Source organism: Amaranthus tricolor, chromosome 17, assembly GCF_026212465.1.
Source record: "Amaranthus tricolor cultivar Red isolate AtriRed21 chromosome 17, ASM2621246v1, whole genome shotgun sequence".
NCBI classification, from domain to species: Eukaryota; Viridiplantae; Streptophyta; class Magnoliopsida; order Caryophyllales; family Amaranthaceae; genus Amaranthus; species Amaranthus tricolor.
In genome coordinates, this window is record NC_080063.1 from 12933664 (window position 1) to 12955090 (window position 21427).

Below are 21427 nucleotides of genomic sequence, written 5' to 3' on the forward strand. Positions count from 1 at the left end.
TAAGTATGGTGGTTTGCATAATCGCCTCTAAAGAAATGAAGGAATCAAGGAAGTGATAAAGTGAATGTGAGTAAATTTTTTGGACCTCTTTGAGTCTTTGTTATCCTTCACTTGTAGGACGACATAATCACTCATCCACCCACCTAAAATCCCCTCCAATTTCAATATCCATATGATATACTCTATTTTATTTTTATTTTTTTCAAAGGTGCTCTATTTATTTAATGTCTTACATGTAAATTTTTCCCCTATTTTATTTTAATCGTATTACTTTCTATTTGAAAGTCTCATTTCAATTTGCACAAATATAAAAAAGGTTGATCAAAAACCTTTATCCAACACAAAAGAAATAATATATTTAAGGGTAAATAATTAAAAATATATAATCTAATATTGAAATAGAAATAATATATTTAAAGGCAAGTAAGTAAAAATATATAACCTAATATCGAATATATTTAAAGGTAAATAAGAAAAAAATATATAACATAATGTCAAAATAAAACATTTAAAATGACTAAGCCAAAAAAAAAACTAATAGAGTGAAAAAAAGACTATATATTAGTACTTCTATTACTCTCTTTGGTTCAAGAATTAGTTTAATTTTTTTTTCTGAGTCTCACTAAATTTGTCTTATTTTTATTTTTTATTCTTTTTTTTTCCTTTTACATCTACATATTTAACTTATTTTATTTTATATCAACACATGTCTCATAACTTTTCTATAAAATATACATTTTTAACACTTATGGTCACTTTTCATAATTTTTGCCTTATAATTGGAATGATTTTTGCCATATATTTACTTTTATTAGTGTATTAAGACCGAGGTTTTTTAAGTACAGACTATCGGTTTCTCTCGCTCCCTCATTTTTCCCTCCTTATTTCCTTCTCATTCTCTCTCTGATAAACCCTAATAATAAAGATTTATATTGGGGAAGTCATTCCAATTCTTCTTCATTATTTCTCGGATTAACTCAATTTCATCTATTATTTGATCGAGTACACTCTCATTTTGGCAAATTGGGGAAGACAGTATTACTTCTTAAGGTTAGATTTCCATTTTGTCTGTTTAATTTTCATTTTCATTTTCATTTCCTTTTCCTTTTCCTTATGCTTTAAGCATTGTTATGTTGATTCTAGTGAAGAAATCTGGGTCAATTTATCCATTTTTGCCCATATTTTTCATATGCTTTTTCCATTTCTTCATGATGCCTTGAATTATGGGTTTTATTTACATGACTCAAATATTTGATTAAACTGTTACTTCAATTTTCTGGTATGGTTTTTCACTCTCTTAATTACTGGCAAATAATTTGCTATTTGACTAATTACTCCATTTGTAACTACTTAGTATGAGCTAAAGATGATTGGAAAGTAGGGGTTAATGTTTCTGAAATAACTAGTGAAGCAGTTACTAAAGTACTGTATTTGCTCTTCTGTACTCACTTTTATGCTCTACTAATTAATTTCATGACAAGGGAATTGCTAAAATGAATATGGAGTATGTACTATATAGAAATACTGAATGTAGTTTGCCACTTTTGGAATTCATATTGCATCTTCATAAAATAGACCAGGGCGAGTCGAATTGGACAATTTGTGGTATTTTCATAAAGTAGGATAGTTGAGAGTCATGGGTTTGACTTGGTTGTTAAAGACTTTTGTAGTTAGCGTTGTGACAATGGTTTGATTTTTTAGTCTTGTCCCGATAAACGAAAAGTTGGATCTTTGTGATGGATGGTGATTACTAATTGGTGAGGATTTGGTTTGATCTTTTGGTTTCTATAAAATTTTTAGTTGGTTGAGCGCTGGATGGACTATAAATTCCTAGTAATACAGGCATTTTATAAATGTTAATAATGGTTTTTTCTTGGATGTTATGTGGTGGAATAGAGTAGGAACATGCTATTGCTATTAAATTGTAGTTGATCATGTGTATTGTCAAACTACCAAATGTCGGAAAAATTGCTATGTCAACTAAATCAACTTTTTTTCTCCGTTGTGATATGTTAACTAACTTTATCAGGGGAGCGAAGATGAGCGTGATGGATGGGTTATAAAGGGACATGGAAGAATTAAGTTATTGCATAAAACATACCTGATTCTTTTTTGCAATCATTACCTCCTTTCATTAAGCAATTTCTGAAGAACAATGAGATAGACGAACATATAAAGATACTTCATTGTCCAATGAAAAGGAAACAAAAACGATTAGGCAGAAACCAGAATGATATCTAAAATGGGAAGGCTTGTTTGTTTTGAGGGAATGGGAAGTGTGAGACTTTTAACATGAGGCTTGAGATGATATTTAAGGTTAGATGACTCATCCCTTGTTATATTGGACATTTAGTTTAAGACTTTGAGGTTTCAACCTTAAATGCCTCCTCCTCTAAGGACATTTGTCTTGGAGACTTTGATCAAATTCAAGTCCTTTTATATTCCTCTTCCTTGTAAACAAACAAGAACTTGGGACTTTCTTTTATAAACTCTCATTCGCTTCCCCCAAGACCCTCTAAACAAATACCCCCTTAAAGTAATAATAAGCTTGTGCCTATTTTTGCATTCAATAACATTTGTGTTTGTTGAGTAATTGATTTCGAACTAGTAGGTAGAGTGATCTTTAGGGGTTCTCACTCTTTTAATGTGCTATTATATGCTCCCATTCTTGAGGTTGAAGCTTAAAAGCTTAATCCTAACAAACGAAACTGCAGAGCTGTAGAAATGTTATGTGCACCCAATTTTTTTGTATCTTTGTAGCCATTTTCTTGATCTAATTCAGTCCTCTTCCTCCCTAACAATATATTTGGATTTTACAAGTTACAATTTCATTGTTTCTAATTCTGTTTTCTTTCACTTGTCATTTTTTATTCAGGTTTTAAATTCTGTTTATCAAAGTTGTTATGGAACAGCAACCCTTAGTCAAAGTCTCATTTCGTCTTGGGTCAGAAGTTCACACATCTGGTGGAAGTACAGGCTGTTTATCTGAACAATTGATTTCAATGAAAGAAGAAAGCATGAACATACTCAAGGAATATATCACCAAAAATAATGCTCCAGCCGATGTTCCAGATGAACCACTTGAAGGCTCTTCAGGAGACGAAGATGAGATCTCAAACAAGCCCAAACCAAAGAAGCGAAAGTGATGTACTGTTGCTAACTTGTAGGGAAACAAACGGGTACCAACTTATCGTTTTACATAGAAAACAAGCTATTAGCTCATTTGTGTTTCTTTGATTTTTAATGTTGTGCAACTGCTTGATTAATTTATAAACCTGATTCAACTCAGTAGAATTGAATGGTTTTCTGATTTAAATGTGGTTATTATGCTATTTGGTTCATGATTCTGATTTTTTGGATTTCTCTATGCTAACGAAAACTTTATAAATCCATTTGATATGCTTTGTTTCTTTTTAATTGCTACATTTAACCCGATATAACCTGATTCAACTCAACATTGTTAGCAAGTCTCTCTAGGGTCGAGCTCTATGAGAGTTTTCTCTTGTCGTTTCTCGTGTTAGGTTTTTTCTTCTTCTTTGGAGAATTCTCTGCGGATTTGATTTTATTTATAGGTATTTTGTCCTTTCCTCTAGGAAGGGAGAGACAATAACCGACACAAATGAAGTGATGTGAGTAGTGAGAGTGACAATGTTGAATGGATATATGATGGGGAGGAGGAAGATGATAACCGAATTGCTCTAGGGATGCTTGAGAAGCTATGGACGAAGCAAAACCTTAACCCTTATGTATTCATATCAACTATCAAAAAAACATGGCAATGAAGCGTAGGACAATAATCTTTATCAATTCTAATTACATCATTGGATGGATAAGACGAGTTTAACTTAGAAGTATATAGAAGTCTCTTTCATTACCCAACATAGAGAAAAGATACAAACAACTTAAAAAGGAGTACTAGCATAGTAATTAAATCAAATTAGCAATACTAGAAATAGTAATATTTAGGCATCCTTATATCTTCTAAGATCTTCATACCTAGATACTTAATCATAAGATCATCATGATCCACAATACTAAAGTAATTAATATATATATATATATATATATATATATATATATATATATATATTTCAACACTTGGGGAAGGGAGTACCACAAGTTGTAGCAACTTTCCAAGCATTAGGAGTATTAACAAACTTCTTAAGGTAAGGATTCTTCATGTATTGACAAAGACATGGTTTTTGCTCCTTAATTTTGGTGCAGCAAACTTGTGTTGGTGGTCGTGACGACGTGATTGCGCTCGCGCAAGGGCTGAGCTGCGCGGGGCTGCAACTCACTGCTTTTGCAACCTCAACATTGTTAGCCAATACCAGCACAAGCAATGCCCATATTGCCATGTTCATCAAAGATGGCCTCATGTTTAAGTCTCTTTTGGGGTTTATATACTCTTATTTGTTGTTGGTTTTTGGGGTTTGGATTTCATTTGTGATTGTATTTATAGATAAGAAAAGGGTGTTTTTATTGTTGCAAAGTCCTACTTTGTGGACTGGATTATTATGTGTACTTGAAATATTTTGGAGTTTTCCTGTGTGAGTAATTATATTTTGGGTCATCATGTCCTAACTAATCATGGATAACGTGCCTTAGTGCTTTATAGTTGTGTTAAATTCTACTCAATTTTGTATCTCAGAAATAACACCATTTAACTTAAATATATGTGAAAGCTTTTTTTAGTCAGGTAGTTCTATTTCAGAAGGATAGAAAAAATAATATTAAATAATCATACATTTGTGGATATATATATATATATATATATATATATATATATATATAATATTAAATAATCATACGTTATATATATATATATATATATATATATATATATATATATATATATATAAAAGTTTTGGATCATGTGAAATTTAATTAAAATGGTGAAAACAGAAAACAGGTATATATAAAGTTTAAATGGTGTACATATTTCAGTGTTATTATTGTAAATAATTGGACATTTTTTAAAAAGTGTGCATATTCAGATGGCAATTCAGTAAATAATATGATTTTTTTCCTTCGCAAAAATATATAAACCCTATAAGATAGTATGTATATCTTTTGCCATAATATGTACATTTCAATTTGGTTTTCAGTTTTCACCACTTTAGTGGTTTTCACCTGATCCAGCCTATATATATATATATATATATATATATATATATATATATATATATATATATATATATATATATATATATATATATATATATATATATATATATATATATATATATAAAGCTCAATTTTTAATTTATTATGCATAATTACAACTTTGTATGATATTTGTTGAAAGTGCAAAGTAAACAATGACTTGTGATTTGAAAAACTATTAAAATTAGAAAAAAAGTCTAAAAACAAAAAAGTTTAATTTTTCTTTATTTTTTTTCTGATAATTAACCTACAAAAAGCGACAATTATTTGGGGATTAATATTTGTGAGTAAGTGACCTATAATTATTTAACTAAGAGGTTAAAAAAATAAAAACTCATGCCTTTGCCTCCTTTATTTTTTTAACCTAATAATAAAGGAAAATTTGAAATGTATAAGACAATTTATCAAAAAAAAATGAACAAAATAGTATAAGTTTGAACTTTATTCCAAAAGTAAGCGTGAAATTTTCAAACCTGAGGTTTGGGGCTATTCGCAGTTAGTAACTACGAACAGGTCAAAAAAGACAAAATAGCTATTCGCAATTACTAACTGCGAACAGTTATTTGACCTGTTCGCGGTTAGTAACTGCGAACAACATGCTCCACAAAATTAGGTCAAATAGCTATTCGCAGTTAGTAACTACGAATAGCTATTTTGTCTTTGTTGACCTGTTCGCGGTAACTAACTGCGAACAGTCCCAAACCTCAGATTTGAAAATTTCACGCTTACTTTTGAAATAAAGTTGAAACTTATACTATTTTATTCATTTTTTTTGATAAATTGTCTTATAGATTTCAAATTTTCATAACAAAGTCCAAATTTAAATCTTTTCCCCTTTAACTTTTTACCCAAGTTTCACCATTGAAAATAGAGAATCCACAAGGTTCAATTTGGCATCAAAACCATAACAAATCGTAAATTACAACTCAAAATACTACAAATCGGACCAAATAAAATTGTTTTAAAACAGTAAGATTGGATTCGATTTAAAATATTATTGTTTCTGAAAAATTATTTTAAAATTATTATAGTACATCATCATTTAATATTTTTAAATAATTTTTAGTATAATAAATTGACTTGAAAATACTCCACTCGAGATATTAGTTTGTTTACAAATTCTTGTAAGAGACGGTTTTCTTGAGAGACCATTTCTAATTGGGTAGGTACATAATGAAAAATATAGAGTAAGAGTAGGCATTAAGCTTTAATGAACTGGGCCTGGAAGACGCCTCTTAAAGAGACAATCTCTCAGAAGACTGACCGGCGTGTGTTTGCATTTCAACTTATTGGAACAACAAAATGATTAATTCTCTAATCCATTTGACATAAACAAGATGGACCCCTTAATCATTACGAATTGTAAATTACCCAACACCCTTTGCTATTTAATATTCTCATTTGCGTACTGCTTAATTTTCAAAGCATGTGATCGAGACTTAATATTTATGAATGTATTTTATAAAAAATTATAAAAAATATATATTAAAATTCTATACTTAACAAATTTGTAAAATTAGCGGAGTTATATTAAAAACAAAATAAAATAACTTTATTATAATATACTTAAAAAAAATAAGGCAAATGGAGCGAAACTCACAATTACATTTTAATCATTCATTCGGTGCAAAGAGATTCTCTAGATTAGTTGATCTTTCCTTTTCATGCCTTTTTTTCAAATTAATTTCTTACATTCTGCACGCCAGTGGCCATGGACTGTAGTAATATTCATAATTATCAATCTAATATTTGTCATAGGTTGGGATGTGAGAAAAAAGATAGCAATAAACCATACACATACCCCTCTAAGAAAAGGCAAAGAGAAATATGCGCACTCAAATAATTCCCAAAACGATTGACACACCCAATTCGTTACATAATCATCCTATGGGCCCACTCGTGTGGACCCAAAAGCACTCGTGGGCTCAGGCTCACGAAACTCTAGGTAAAAAGCGTTGACTTACATACATACTAAATGAGGTTCACTATTTTCCAAAATCATATGATTGTAGGACTAATCAAACATTATATGCAAGTCTATAACCCACTAGTAATGTAAGATCTTACTCACACGTGAAATATTTAATTTCCAACAGATTGCAATAACCCTTTCATCACTTTATCTCTATTGTGACAATAACTAACCTCTTACTTTTGTTGGAATGGTTTGTCATGTGTATATTTTATAATTCATTTAAGCCCTTTCTTCTATTACTATATAATTTCGAAATGATATTTACTTAGCTTATGAAATATATGCACCTCGTATTTCTGATTATATAATGATATTGAGTATTGACAATCTAATCCAATATAACAGTTTTTCCCTTGAGCCTTCAAGTTAGATTTCCTAGAATTCCAATTTTTTTATGTCATCTAAATAAGTAATAAATTTTTTTTTTGAAATTTTGTCGCATAAAATGATTTATAAATTATTAAATCGATAAGAAAAGAGTCTAACAAGATACCAAGAAACAAGTACGATACTCGAAGTCGGAATACACGCATTTTTATTCTCAAACACTTTGGACGTTAAAAATGAAGCAATGTAAAAATGTAGCAACTTACCCACCTAAATACAAATATAAATAACGTGAACCGTCGTATTATTGCTTGATTTATCAAAATATCTCACTAAAATGAAAAATATGACAAATTCATTAATACGGACCGATACATAACAAGCTTAGGCATTCCTCGAATTTATGGAGGTTATGGGTTTTGTGATTTTGTTTGCAGTTTTTTCTTGAGCCGATATTCTCACTAGTCAGTGCGCCCAGTGGCCACAACCACCTTATCTTGATATGATTTGTAATATTCAAACCCCTCTCAAACCCTGATTATAGCTTCTATAAATGAAATTTGAAAATAATGAGTTATAAAGTTAAACATGACAGAAGAAAAAATAAACAATTATTTTTAACTTAATTTTGAAACCCAAAGACAAGTAATTAACATAAAACAAAAGTAATGTATCCTTTATGTAAAATAATATTTAAGACCCTTAATTTAGGAGACCTTAATATTATGCATTATTTGGTGAAGGATTCCAAGCATTGTTGTAAGGTATATCATCACTAGTTTAAAGTTCAAACCATTAACCAACAACCATATAGTTCGGAGAATGGAAAAGGTGGAGAATCAACTATATATGCTATTATATACTCTCTCTTATTCACCTTAGGAGTCCCATTTGACTTTTTACGGATTTTAAGAAGAGTTAAAAGTGGGACCCTAAGGGTAGAAAAGAGAGTGTTATTATGAGTTTTTAATGTAAGGGAGGAAAATTAGTATGGGTAATGGAGGGTATAATTGAAAATAAGATAAAGCTACTACGGGCATAAAAGTCAAAAACCCATATCAAAAATAGAAATGGGACAATTAAGGTGACTTGACCATAAAAGAAAATGGGACACATAAACTGAATACGAGGGAGTATTTGATAACTACTACTCTCTAAACCGTGAAACTATTTGAATGATATGGATAATATTAATAATAAGTTAAAATGCGTTGATAATACTAAATGAAAGAGGTGAAAACATTTTCATGAACAATTGTTGTAGCAAAGTAAAAAAAAAAACAGACTACAAATAAAAGTGTAATAATATTCAGTGATAATTTTGACAAAAATTCATTTCATACCTTTACTAGTAATTATCGGAAAAGGAGTATCTTTACACTAAACTTGCCCTTTTAATATTAACATTCTTGAGAATTATACTTTCTCTAAATGGGTAGAATCTCATAATACACTATAATTTTCACCAATCAAATTAAAGCATGAAAAATGATGGATCACAATAAACTAATACTCCATATGGAATAAGATCATAAAAAATCTATCAAAAAAAAAGCTATAATTTCTTTTCCAAATTGAAATATAAGTCTGATGTAAATTTAATGTATAATATTTTTACTTTGCACCACTTGTTAATCTTCTTTTAACAATTTTATGTACACCATTCATTTCCACTTCGATTATCTGTACTTTCCAACCATACTCGCTAAATTTAAAATTATACGTATAATTTTAATTTATACTAAGTCTATACAAGACTAAACCCACTTCTAATCAACAGTTACCCATGATAGATTTAATATGCAGTATCTTGTTCATCTCACATATTTGTGGAAAAGAAGATTCTACAAGTACAGACCATAGGAATAATCCAATCACAAGTTGTAAATTCTAGTAGATATATTTTTTTGGAATATAAGGTAGGTAATGATGTCAACTGAGAACATTCTATTTAAATATAAAATTATATACCTAAAATATTTATATATGTGTTAGTTAAGTTGGTAGAAGATTTGCTATATGAGTACATCGACTTGGATTCAAATTACTTCCTTACTTATTATATTTTTGTAAATATTATCGACATCATTTGATTTTGTTATATATTCACCTTTGGCCGAGGAAATAGTAAGGCTAGATGAGATTTGATCTCAAGACCTTGTATGAGAAAAACAATACTTACGTTAACTGAAATAAAACCCGATTATCTATATTTGTTATAGAGTCCACTTGTATATTATTTAAGAAAATTAAAGCCTACCAGGTTGGGGCTCATTTAAGCAACTTGCAGAACGAATCGAACTCTTATCAGATTTCACAACCATGCATTCTTCAAGTTATACTTCTTTTAAAAGATGCTCTTCCTTAGTTGACATATTAGAAAGTTTAATTAATGTATATAATGTAACAGTTCTTTGTTGGAAATTGAGTCTTATTTTAGTTGAAGTAAATATCACTTTTTTGAACAGGGGAGCAAAGAGTATAAGGATTCTATTTATTTTTTGGTAGGTTTTAAACCCCTAACCAACAATATCACAATAAGATATGTTACCAACTAAGCTATGCTTGACTAATGATCTGTAAAGAGTTTGTTAATATATGAGACGTCTGTAGTATGGAGTCTCTGAAGGGAGCACCTTGAATAGGCCTAGATCCGCCTCTGTTTTTGAATAAGATCTTAAATTTGATTTTCAGTCCGCCTACTCTATGTCCCAATCAATTTGCCATATAATGAATTTTGATGATAGAGTATGTAACACATCCCATAACTTCAAGCATAAAAATAAGCTTTTCACTTTTGATTGAACTTGTTTCTTAACATGGTATGAGAAGTCAACTTAACTGAAGTTTGTACATAAAAATCTCATCCACCCGTTATTTTAAGTAGAATATTCTAGCAATGAATTATCAAGCCAACTTGAGAGTGTGACAAGTGACATATTCAAGGAGTAAAAATTAACAATGAATATATAATTAGAGAAATCTATTTTGTGGTTCTATTCTAAGGAATCAAAGATCTCAAAAAATTCCACAATCTTTTGAGCATTTGTCTTTAGCAAAAACATGGCCTTACTCAAACCAATTCATCATCCTATAAATAGCATGCATTGCTAAGACTCTCAACTCACACCTCAAAACTGATAATTTATTTTTTTTCTTAACTTACTCTGTAATTTAAAAAAAAAATCCGCATTTTTATTCTATTCGAGTCTCCTTTAGTCGCCAAACAACTTAGCTAAGGCGAACACGAATACACAATGGATCGTAGTTCAAACAATTCAACAAGATCATCGTCTTGGACACTAAAGCAAGATAAGGCTTTTGAAAGTGCTCTTAACAAATATAACAAGGATACACCTGATCGATGGCACAATATTGCTAAAGAAGTTGGTGGAAAAACTATTGAAGAAGTTAAGAACCGTTATCAAGACCTTCTACACGACGTCCAGAATATTGAGGCAGGCCGTGTTCCCTTCCCTTATAATTGGGCTATGTGAACTTACACTATTGATATTTGCTATCAAATCAAGGTGGTACATACCTTGCATTCTTAGTTCTAAGCTTTCAATACTAAATCTATGTTTCTTTCTTGCTTTGGCCCTTATTTAATTTTCTATTTTGTAAATCATAAGTCGATTTATATATATAAATGAATAATTTTCGATTTGCAATCTTAAAGTTTAGACAATTTACGAATTACAGTCTTAATATTTTTTTACAATTTTAACTACTAAAATATTTTTATCTATAATATTCAGACCAAAGCACATAATTACTAATTATCCTTTATTAAATCTTATCACTTTAAAGTGCATGGACACACGCTCATGTAATTAGAACTTAATAATCGAGTTCTTAATATTTCATTATTTTCTATTTGATTATTGAATGTATTTTTCATATGGCAATATGCATTGAATTTTTATTTATAACTTATAAAAAACAATATGTCTCAGACTTCCCACCAATTTTTCTTTAAAATTTATATTTCTTCCTTTCGGAAAGACAATAATTCTCCATAGTGTAAGTATATTAAACAAAGTCTTCTATTGAAGCTTATTCTTTTTTTTTTTTTTTTTTTTTTTTTGTTCTTTTCCATTTTACATATTAAATGCTTGTGTAAATTTGTAAGAACATTCTCATCTCCATTGTCCGTGAAAATACCACTCTAAGTTTATAAGAATAAATGTACACAAACAATAAGGATTTTTGATTTATAGGTTAAATTTAAAAGCTTAGCTTCCATTCTACACCTTCAATGAAACAAAGTGATGGTGGTTCAAGTTCGAGTAAAAATGTAAAATATAGTCTTTGAAAGATGGAAATTCAGGTTTTGAAAAACTAAAATAGTCTCGAGACGACAAAAAATTGATTGAAACAAAAATAGATAGTATTTAGATGAATTTACAAATAAGATGGAGATGACTTTGATATTTTGATTTGGTGGAAAACATTAGTTCAAAGGATTTCATTCTCTCTTGTAACTCGAATGTGCTAGCCATTTTCGATCTATTGTTGCATCGAAGGTACATTCGAGTTTTAACTACTACTATATATATAGCCATTTGAGGGTGTGCGAAGTGATCGAGCGCATAGAACCTCTCTTTCTCTCGTATATAACACTAGAGAATTATTTGTGCTTTTTCTTTTCATGATTGATGTTATATTTATTTTATAAAGTAATATAATATTTTTAAAATAATTTGTTTATTATTGTGTTTTAGACATCGGTCTTTGGTGGTGTACTGGTGTTTTATTTGCCTAAGGAGTAATGTATTTGGTGATGTACTGTTTCAAACTTTCAATGGTAATGTGCTCCGTTTATGTTAATTTAATAAACTAATCATGCGATATTATGATGTAATGGTATAAAATCCGTCTTGTATGCAGTCTCACGGTGAAACAATCTCAAAATAAGAAGCCCATGAGTTAAAAATTCTATTATTGAGCTATTTAACCTAAATATGAGACATATCTTACAGTGAAACCGTCACATACAAGAATTTGTGTAATATCTTTTATAAATTCAATTGAAGATGTGTGAAACATATACATAGACAAATATATACATTTTAGTCAAACAATTATAAGATCATAAATCGAATTAGACCAAATCACTCTAGGACATTCTGGTCCGGTCTAATGTTTGATATGGTCATAGTATAAAATTTCTAGTCAACCAAACTAGACCGTATGCAGTCTTACCTCCTAATTACAACCCTAATTACAAGTAGCTCAACGTGATCTTATGTGACTTCTCTGGTGTCTGCTAGTGAATTTTGCCTATTTTTCTGCTACTGTAAAATATCTAGTTACTCTTGTTTATTTATTATATTTAGAGAATCAAATTTTGTCTTGATTAAAGAGCAAGTGTCATTTTCCAGAAAAATTATTGATTCGATTCTCATATAACTCTACCTACCCTATAATAAAATATAAAAATAAAAAAAATAATTTATTATACTAGTTCTTTCCTGTTCAAAACTAGGGATGGTCGTAGGGTAGGTCCAATCAGACTCGAACCCAAACCCATTAATTTTGGTAGACCCATATTTGGACACAAATCCGGTCTAAAAATTTTGATCTAAACTCAGACCTGTTGGGTCTGCCGTCTGCCTGGTCTAGGTTCCTAAACGAATCTAACATGAGTCTTGAATTAACTATTCATACTTATTTTTTTTAACATTTTAAAGGTTTTATTAATACTAAAATTAGTCTATGTGTTTTATATAAGTCTAAAATAGAGTCCAAATAAATAAAAAAATATATTTACAACAAAATTAAAAATTAATTTGAATTCTATAATAGGTCAGATTTGTGTGAATCCAATGGGTCTGAGATGAGTCTAATAGATTTGGATCTTAAAAGAGTTCAGAGAGAAGGTTTGAATTAAGTCTGGGTCTTAAAACCCTAGATCCAAACCAATTAATTATTTTTGGATCCGGAGACCCGAATCCACAACGTCTCAAAAACTTATACCCACACGGCCACACCTTAAATATACGAGCGTATATGGGACGACTCCAATCCTATTCAAAACTTTTTACTTCCAAACAATTTCTTCCTTATCGATTGCTTCGTTCAGCCAGAATCTTGTTCGACTGTATCCAAAACAATCAAATTCAACGTATTTCTCCTTTTTGATTAATCCATTTAGATTTTAATACTTTGTTCCCCTTTTCACTGATCTAGGTTTTTTTCCGAGCGGTGAATTGAATCTAGAATCAAGATGTACAACGGAATAGGGTTACAAACTGCAAGAGGTTCTGGAACAAATGGATATGTTCAAACCAATAAATTTTTGGTTAGAACGAAAACATCAAGAGTCGCTGTTGATGGAAACAAAGGGTATGGGCCTGATCAAGGTATGGGTGGTATCAGCAAAAAGGCCAATAAGGAGATTTTGGAACACGATCGCAAGCGTCAAATTGAGCTAAAGCTTGTGATTTTGGAGGATAAGCTAAGCGAACAAGGGTATACTGATGCTGAGATTGCTGAAAAGTGTGACGAGTTGAGGCAAAAACTTGAGAGCGAGGCGGCTGCTGCTACGGATCATGATAGTGTTCGTGCTGTTACGAATACGAAGTAGGTGTTTTTTTTTCCTCTTTTCGAGACCATTTTGAATTTTTTAGGTAAGTTAGGGTTTCAATTTTTGATGCGGTGAACTTTTTACTTGTTAATAGTAAGGTTTTGTTTTTGTTTTCAAATTATCTGGGTCTAAGTAGAAGCGAGTATGAGTGTTATTTCATACTCAGTTTTGTGTTGTACCTATGAAGAATTAATCTTGTCTAGGGATCTTATTGAGACTGGTGTTTTTTGGTTTTGAAATGAAAACTTTAACCGGAGATTGGTATGGTGATAATCTTTTAAATGCTAGAATGGTCTAAAACTAGACTTGAATTTAAAATTAATTAATGGAGCAAGTGATCCTCATATGGTCTTTGGGAATTACCATACTTTATACTTGATTTCATTGCTCCATGGTAATTGATGGCGCAAACTTCACCAAGTTGGACCCAGAGATTAGGCCAATGAATTCAAGAATCCAATTATGATGATTGAATACAATAATTTAGTGGACCCTTAATGAATAATGCATGAAAAAAATATGTTTATGATCAGATTATACTGATCTTGGATAAAAACTCACTTGATTTCACTCACCATGAAGCCCTTATCCCCACGCTCTCAATCAAGGCTTCACTCAACTTAATCTTCACGGGATTTTGCTATGATTGCTTCACTTACAAAGGTAGAATCATATGTTAGGAATATGCAGCTGCAATTCCCCTTGAAAGAGAACACATCTCTTTAAAATTCTAATCTCTTAGAAGACTTATTAATCATTGAAAACTATCTGCAAATGAACCTAGATGCCTCCTTATATAGGAGAACAAAACAAGCTAAGCACATGACTTTCAATAAGAACTAGCCCATGTGACTCTTATTAACCTCCTAACTAACTCCTAACATTTTGGAGTATATTTAACAAATAAAAGTACAACTAATTTAATCTGTTATTATTCTCCTACTATCGCCCCTTGTATTAAGCTGCTTTTAATGCTTGTCAAATGAGGATTTCAACCACTGATCATCCTCTTTAGTTGCAAGACTATTTCTTACCCTGCTTCAACTAGATTTGCTTCTGCCCCAGTAGGTCTGCACATGATCTAATGCGGATGTCAAAACCTCAAGTGTACAATGATCCTGCTGGTTGAACTTGTCTTCTCAGTTCCTACCTACACACAGTCCTTGCTTTACTGATTGCACATTCTGATCATTTCAAACAACCCACTCTTCATTCTGTTCACCCCCATCGCACCTGCTAGCTTGTTAAGCCACCTCACCCTACTGACCTTGTTGCAACTGATGACTTACCGACCAAACATAGAAGCCCTCATCCGAACTTACATTATGAGCCATAACCATACATTAAACAAACTTACCAATGTGGATAGTTTGTGAGAGTTTCTACTTTCCCATTCAACCTGTTGCACAAACTGTGAGCATATGCAATTAAAATAGTGAAAAGAAGTTGGTTCGTGCTTAGTAGCATTAATGCCAGTTTTCCTATCTTTCCCAGACGAATGTTTTACTTTGCTTTTGGTATATATTTATCGTGTATCTATGGTGGGAAGTATCTTCGAGCCGATGGTCTCTCTAGCTGCAACCTTTTTATCGTCTTTGGTGAGGGTAAGGTCTATTGTCTTCCGTCCCTCCCTAAACCATAATTTTGACTTCAATGAGCATGATATATTGTGTATGACGAGATAGTGATGTTGATGGCATTAAGTATAATGTCATTCAGTCAGCAATCTTGTTTTTATAAAGTGTGCTTGAGGCGCGCCTAGGCGTGAAGCGCATTAAGGCAACCAGAAAAATGCCTGCGCAGTACAGCATGTATGTTACCTTTTGTTTTTGCTCTTTTTTTATAGTTTTAGGAACTACATATACTTACCTTTGCTTGATTTAATGGGTTACCCTGTAAGAAATAGCTATTTATTTGAACTTAAAAGAGAAAAAAGCCCCTTCATTTGAAAAAATGATTTCATCAACCCCTACTGTATCTTCATACCCTTTGGATCCTTCCAGAGAATATGGTTAACTCAAATCTATATTATCTTATGACTTTATATGCTAAAGTAGTGTTTGTCTGACTTGATGTTGTAAGAATATGGATTTTATGTTGTTTTAAATATTAAATATGTATTAAAATTGACTTTGGATCCTTTTAGCAAAATTGTACGCCTCACTTACAAAAAGCCCGCGCCTTTGCGTTGTGCCTTGCGCCTCGGAAAAAAGGCCTTTTGCGCCTCAGTATGCCTCGTGCGTCTTAAAACTGAGGAAGCAATATGTTGCGATACTTATTTGATGACATGTGTTGAGTGTAAACATAACTTATCTATTTTGAGAAGAAAGTGGACTCTTTTTTTGTTGGAATGTTGTCATTTTGAAAACTTTCAAGTATTTGAAATCATAACAAAATTGTGAAAATAAAATAAACTCAGTATCTGCATTTTTTTATTTGCTTGATAATGTCTGCACGTATGATTGATTTTTTTTTAATTGCTTTGCCTAGGGCATCAGATACAGAAACTCACCAAATCGCAGCTAGGAAGGAGAAGAAAATGGAGCAATTGAGACTTGCTCTTGGGATTGTTGAACACAATGGCGATGCAATGGGCAAAGTGAATGACCTAGATATTGACAACGGTGATGACAGCAGTGACAGAGAAGAAGGTGAAATTTTGCATGGTGATGGGAATGTTAAAACAGAGAAGATGTACCAAGTTGAAGAGAGAACCAAGGGTCGTGAAGTAAAATCAAAAAAGGAAGAGAAACGAAGAAGACATGGAAGTGAGTCTTCGGAGAATAGTGATGGGAGTGATTCAGGAACTGATTCTGATCGAGAAACGAAGAAAGAGCAAAAAACTAGCAGGTTGTTGAAGAAAAATGTCTCTGATTACGAATCTGACACTGATAGCAGCAAGTCTTATAGCAGCGGTCAAAAGAATATAGGCAGACGCTCTAAAGTGTCGAAAAGGCATGATTCGGGCCGTGATCATAGCAAAGGATCACCTGAAAATAGAACCATAAAATCAAAGCAGCTTTCTACTAGAAGTAGGCATGGCTTTAACAGTGAGCATGATACCTACGGAAAAAGCTCTGATAAGTCTGGTCGAGGTACAAAGTCTGTGGTGTTAGAACCAGAGAGAAGTCAAAGAAGTAGGAGGTATGATACTGATGAGGATGCTGATTCTGACCATGAAGGAAGAAAGGAGAACAGTCGTAGAAGAACTAGGCATGGGTCTGAAGATGATGATTCTGATGTTGATGTGAAACAAAATGAACTTGTGAAAAATAAAGAGAAACAATCAAATTATCTGAAGAGCAAAACAGACTTGAAGATGAGAGAACGTAGGAGATATGATACTGTTGAGGATGAAGATTCTGATCATGAAGGAAAAAGGGAGAAGAGTCGTAGAAGGGCTAGGCATGATTCTGAAGATGATAATTCTGATGTTGAAGCTAAACGAAACGAACTTGTGAAACAAAAAGAGAAGCAATCAAGGTATCCTAAGAGTGCAGCAGATGTGAAGACGAGAGGAAGTAGGAGGTATAATACTGATGAGGATGCTGATTCTGATCATGAAAGAAAAAGGGAGAAAAGGGCTAGGCATGATTCTGAAGATGATGATTCTGATGTTGAAGCAAAACAAATTAAACTTGTGAAAGAAAAAAAGCAATCAAGGTATCTGAGGAGCGAAGCAGACCTAAAGATGAGTAGACGTAGAAGGTATGATACTGATGAAGATGCTGATTCTGACTATGAAAGAAAAGGAGAGAAAGGTCGTAGGAGGGCTAGGCATGAGTCTGAAGATGATGATTCTGATGTTAAGGCGGAAAAAAATGATCTTGTGAAAGAAAAAGAAAAGCAATCAAGGTATCCTAGGAGCACAGCAGATGTGAGGATGAGAGGAAGTAGGAGGTATGATACTGATGAGGATGAGGATGAGGATTCTGATCATGAAAGAAAAAGGGAGAAGAATCGTAAAAGGACTAGGCATGATTCTGGTGATGATGATTCTGATGTTGAAGCGAAACAAAATGAACTTGTGAAAGATAGAGAGAAGCAATCGCGGTATCTGAAGAGCAAAGCAGACTTAAATATGAGAGGAAACGATAAGGAGTATGACAGTTATAACAAATATGGTGATGACTGGAAAATACATACTAGGAATGAAGCTGGACAAAGTCATACAAAGCGTGAGAAACCAGAGGAAGTTGATGGAACTAGGAGACATGAAAGGAGAGAAGATGTAAATGTGAGGAGGCATGAAAATAGGGAGGACAGCTTGCAAGGAAGCAGAAAGCAGGAAAGGAAGGAAAATATTGATCAAGAAAGGAGGAAAGCGGGAAAGGACCTAGAGGACTATGATGAGAGAAAGATGGAGAAGAAGGAAAAAGAAATGCATGAAAGAAGAGGACGGGAAAGAAAGGATGAGGATGAGTTAAGAAAGAGAAAGATGGAAAGGAGATCAGATGGTGATGAGCAAAGGAAAAGGCTAGAAGATAGGGAGGAGGAGGATTATAGAAGTAAAAGGCGTGAAAGAAGGGAGGAGAGTGAGCAGGGAGTAAGAAAGAGAGAAAGTAGGGAAGATGATGGGAAGCAAGGAAGGAATTGGGAGAAGAGAGATGAAGACGAGTATTTTAGCCGAAAACGAGGGAGAGGCGGGGAAGAGCTGGAAGTAAGCAAGTCGGAAAGGCGGGAAGAAGAGGGTAGGGAAGGTAAATATAGGGATAGAACAGAGCGAGAGGGAAAAAGTACAACTGACAGAAAGGATCCAGAGAAGCATGAACGTAAAGTTAGGGAGAGGTTTGAGGAAGAAGATAGTAAAAGGAGAAGGCATGACAAAGAAGATTCACCCAGGAGGCATGAGAAAAGCCGATCTGATGATGTTCGTTGGCGACGTTAATGATATGGGAGTTGTGAGGCCGTGTAAGTTTTTTCAATCACTTTGCAGATTTTATATTTTTTGTAAGTTATAATTATCTAAAAGAAGTGTGACACCGGTGTGTAACAAATAGTTGGAAAATCATTATTGGCTTTTCATTGAGAACTTATAGGCCTTGAAGATAAAATTCTATCGGCCACAATTTTAGCTTGTTCAAGCTTCTCACTGGATATCCAAAGCATTATTTTTATTCTTTTAGCAACTAATGAAAAATTCACATCATTCAATGATCCCTTATATCGTGTTGAGACGCTTTTAATAGCTTCTCATGCAAATTCATATCAGAAAAGCATATGGTCACCCGAGTCTATCAAGTTGTAGAGAAACTTGACAGGCAAAAGAATGGATTTCACAATTGTTTTTGCTCTAAGGTCTTTTTGTACTAGGATGTGAAATAGGAGTATGTTTCTTTGCTGAGGTAGTTCTGCATATCATGTGATGCTATATATTGTTTAAAACTAATATATAGAAGTTTTTAGGAACGAGGAAATAAGTTTCAAGGAAATGTAGAGAGAACTTTCCTGGTGAAAGTTACGCAAATTTATTAGTGTGCTCATTTCTGATTGTTTGCTATTTCGTTATCTGATTGTTAATCAGAATCGTGATTCCTTTACTGATTACTGCTTGGTATCGTTTTTGCGGGACCAGGATCTTAGGTATAGCAATGTGTGTGTTGATCAAGCCAAAGTAAGGTAGGACCTATTTGAGGAATATGACTTGTGAAGTTGTTACTCCCTCCATCTCAGTACAAGTATCCCATTTCTTTATAGTGTTGGTTTTGCCATTTTCCTATTTAGAAAGCTATTAGTGATTCACAATTGTTAGAGTCTCACAAATTTCCCTAACTTTAATTTCATCCACTAACTTGTACTCCTCCATCCCAATGAATCTGCCCAATTGTTAAATCATAAATGGCACAGAGATTAGGAAGTTTAGTATATGTGTTAAAGTGGTGAGTATTTAGAAATAAGAGGGTATAGAGAGTAAGAGGGTGGAGTCATGTTCAAAAATAAAAATGGGGCAAATTCATTGAGATGGGGTAAATGGGCAAATTCATTGGAATAGAGTACTATTTATGTTCTTAAAATTTGTGCAAAAGTAAAAGGGACACTTGTGCTAATATTGATGAAGTATTGTTTATTTGATTGAATATTGTAGGGTGCCTTTCTTGTGTATCTAAGTTACTAAGAATCCAAGATTGTTTTAAGGTTCAATTAGTTTAGGGTGTTGTGTAAAATGGATCACTTATTGATTTTGCCCTTGTGATTGCAGGGGGCAGTTGGACAAGCTAGGTAGGTCAAATGTCGATGTTCAACTGATGCCTTGACACTGATTGTACTTCTTCTCCGACAAATTTGGCTTCTTTTCGTGGTTGTAACTCCAGCCTTTCAGGCTATATGTAAATGTTACCTGCTTTAGTGCTTTTGTAATGCTTATTGTGAGCTCGGGTTGTTTGTACTGAGACATTGACTGGTCCGGTTTTTCCTACAAATATGCATTTTATCTAGAATGTTAGTGTTCATTTACTTACGTGTAACCAAAATTTTGGCTTTCCTTATTATGGAGTGAGTTGTTCAGAAACTTTGATCTGAATCAACGTTATAAGGTGTTTCTGTAGCCGCTGTTTTGCAAATATCACTTGTCAAGTGCAAATGGCAATATCTCAACATAAACAATGAATGAAGCCTACAAAAGTTTGATGTACCAATGTATTGTGATATGTGATGCTCATTTAGATTCCCATGGCGATTTAGTATTAATTTTATATACTTTGCTCTCTTGTATGTGAAATTGCAGATAAGTTTGATGATCCAAACTTCAATCAAGAAGATCGGGCAAAGACTATTTTACCGATACCAAAAAGAAATCCTGTTCATTTTCTAAAAAAATTAATCATGTTTAGTTTTAGAATGTTTGTTTTCATGTTTTTTAAACTGTATGTAAGTAGTTTAATACTAGGATTTAGGGAAAATTAGAAAAAATAAGCAATTTTAATAAAAAAAATCAATAAATGAGCTAGGGGAACTTAATTTCAAAAATAAGTATTTTTATGTCTGAGTCTAAAGTAAAATAAAAGTCAAAATTATTTGTTTGTTGTTACTAACAGTAAATAAAAAGGGATAATATCATACTCCCTCCGTTCCTATTTGATTTTCCTATTTGGGTATTTCACAAAGATTAAGAAAAAGAGAATCTTTGGTGGTAGTGGGTATTATTTTAATTATATAATAGTGGGAAGTAATGATTGTATTGAAATAATGAGAGAGCAAATAATTGTAGATATAATTAAATAATCAAAAAAAAAATCTGATTTTATTATAGAGAGAGAAATTACATGGAGGGAAAGTAACCACTTTTCAAATTGGGAAAGTTTACATTTTTGGTTCTAAAAAAAAAGGAGGGAATAATTACAATTACATGGACCAAGTACATAATAACAGCC

At 32.3% G+C, this 21427-nt stretch overlaps 4 protein-coding genes across 5 annotated transcripts; 3 read left to right on the plus strand and 1 right to left on the minus strand.

The window, feature by feature from the left end:
* Positions 1 to 830: 830 nt before the first annotated feature.
* LOC130804403 (uncharacterized) lies at positions 831 to 4591 on the plus strand. The gene is made up of 3 exons (XM_057668825.1): positions 831 to 1050; positions 2876 to 3179; positions 4225 to 4591. Exon 2 carries the CDS (start codon positions 2904 to 2906, stop codon positions 3144 to 3146), a length of 243 nt encoding a protein of 80 aa, XP_057524808.1. The 5' UTR covers positions 831 to 1050; positions 2876 to 2903; the 3' UTR covers positions 3147 to 3179; positions 4225 to 4591.
* On the minus strand, positions 3749 to 4379 carry LOC130804402 (non-specific lipid-transfer protein 2-like). The gene has a single exon (XM_057668824.1). It carries the CDS (start codon positions 4377 to 4379, stop codon positions 4092 to 4094), a length of 288 nt encoding a protein of 95 aa, XP_057524807.1. The 3' UTR covers positions 3749 to 4091.
* A 6015-nt stretch (positions 4592 to 10606) lies between the features above and the next one.
* On the plus strand, positions 10607 to 11220 carry LOC130803984 (protein RADIALIS-like 6). Its single transcript, XM_057668242.1, has one exon. The coding sequence runs from the start codon at positions 10726 to 10728 to the stop codon at positions 10963 to 10965; it is 240 nt and encodes a 79-aa protein (XP_057524225.1). The 5' UTR covers positions 10607 to 10725; the 3' UTR covers positions 10966 to 11220.
* A 2257-nt stretch (positions 11221 to 13477) lies between these two features.
* LOC130803983 (uncharacterized) lies at positions 13478 to 20727 on the plus strand. 2 transcript variants are annotated; one of them, XR_009039966.1, is made up of 4 exons: positions 13478 to 14053; positions 16548 to 18968; positions 19633 to 19676; positions 20257 to 20727. XR_009039966.1 is itself a non-coding variant. In XM_057668241.1 (3 exons), the coding sequence occupies exons 1-2, from the start codon at positions 13698 to 13700 to the stop codon at positions 18943 to 18945; spliced, it is 2754 nt and encodes a 917-aa protein (XP_057524224.1). In that variant the 5' UTR covers positions 13479 to 13697; the 3' UTR covers positions 18946 to 18968; positions 20257 to 20727. The 2 variants fall into 2 exon arrangements, 1 of the variants encoding a protein (XP_057524224.1); XM_057668241.1 differs by lacking the exon at positions 19633 to 19676 and having other exon boundaries at positions 13479 to 14053.
* The last annotated feature ends 700 nt before the right edge of the window (positions 20728 to 21427 follow it).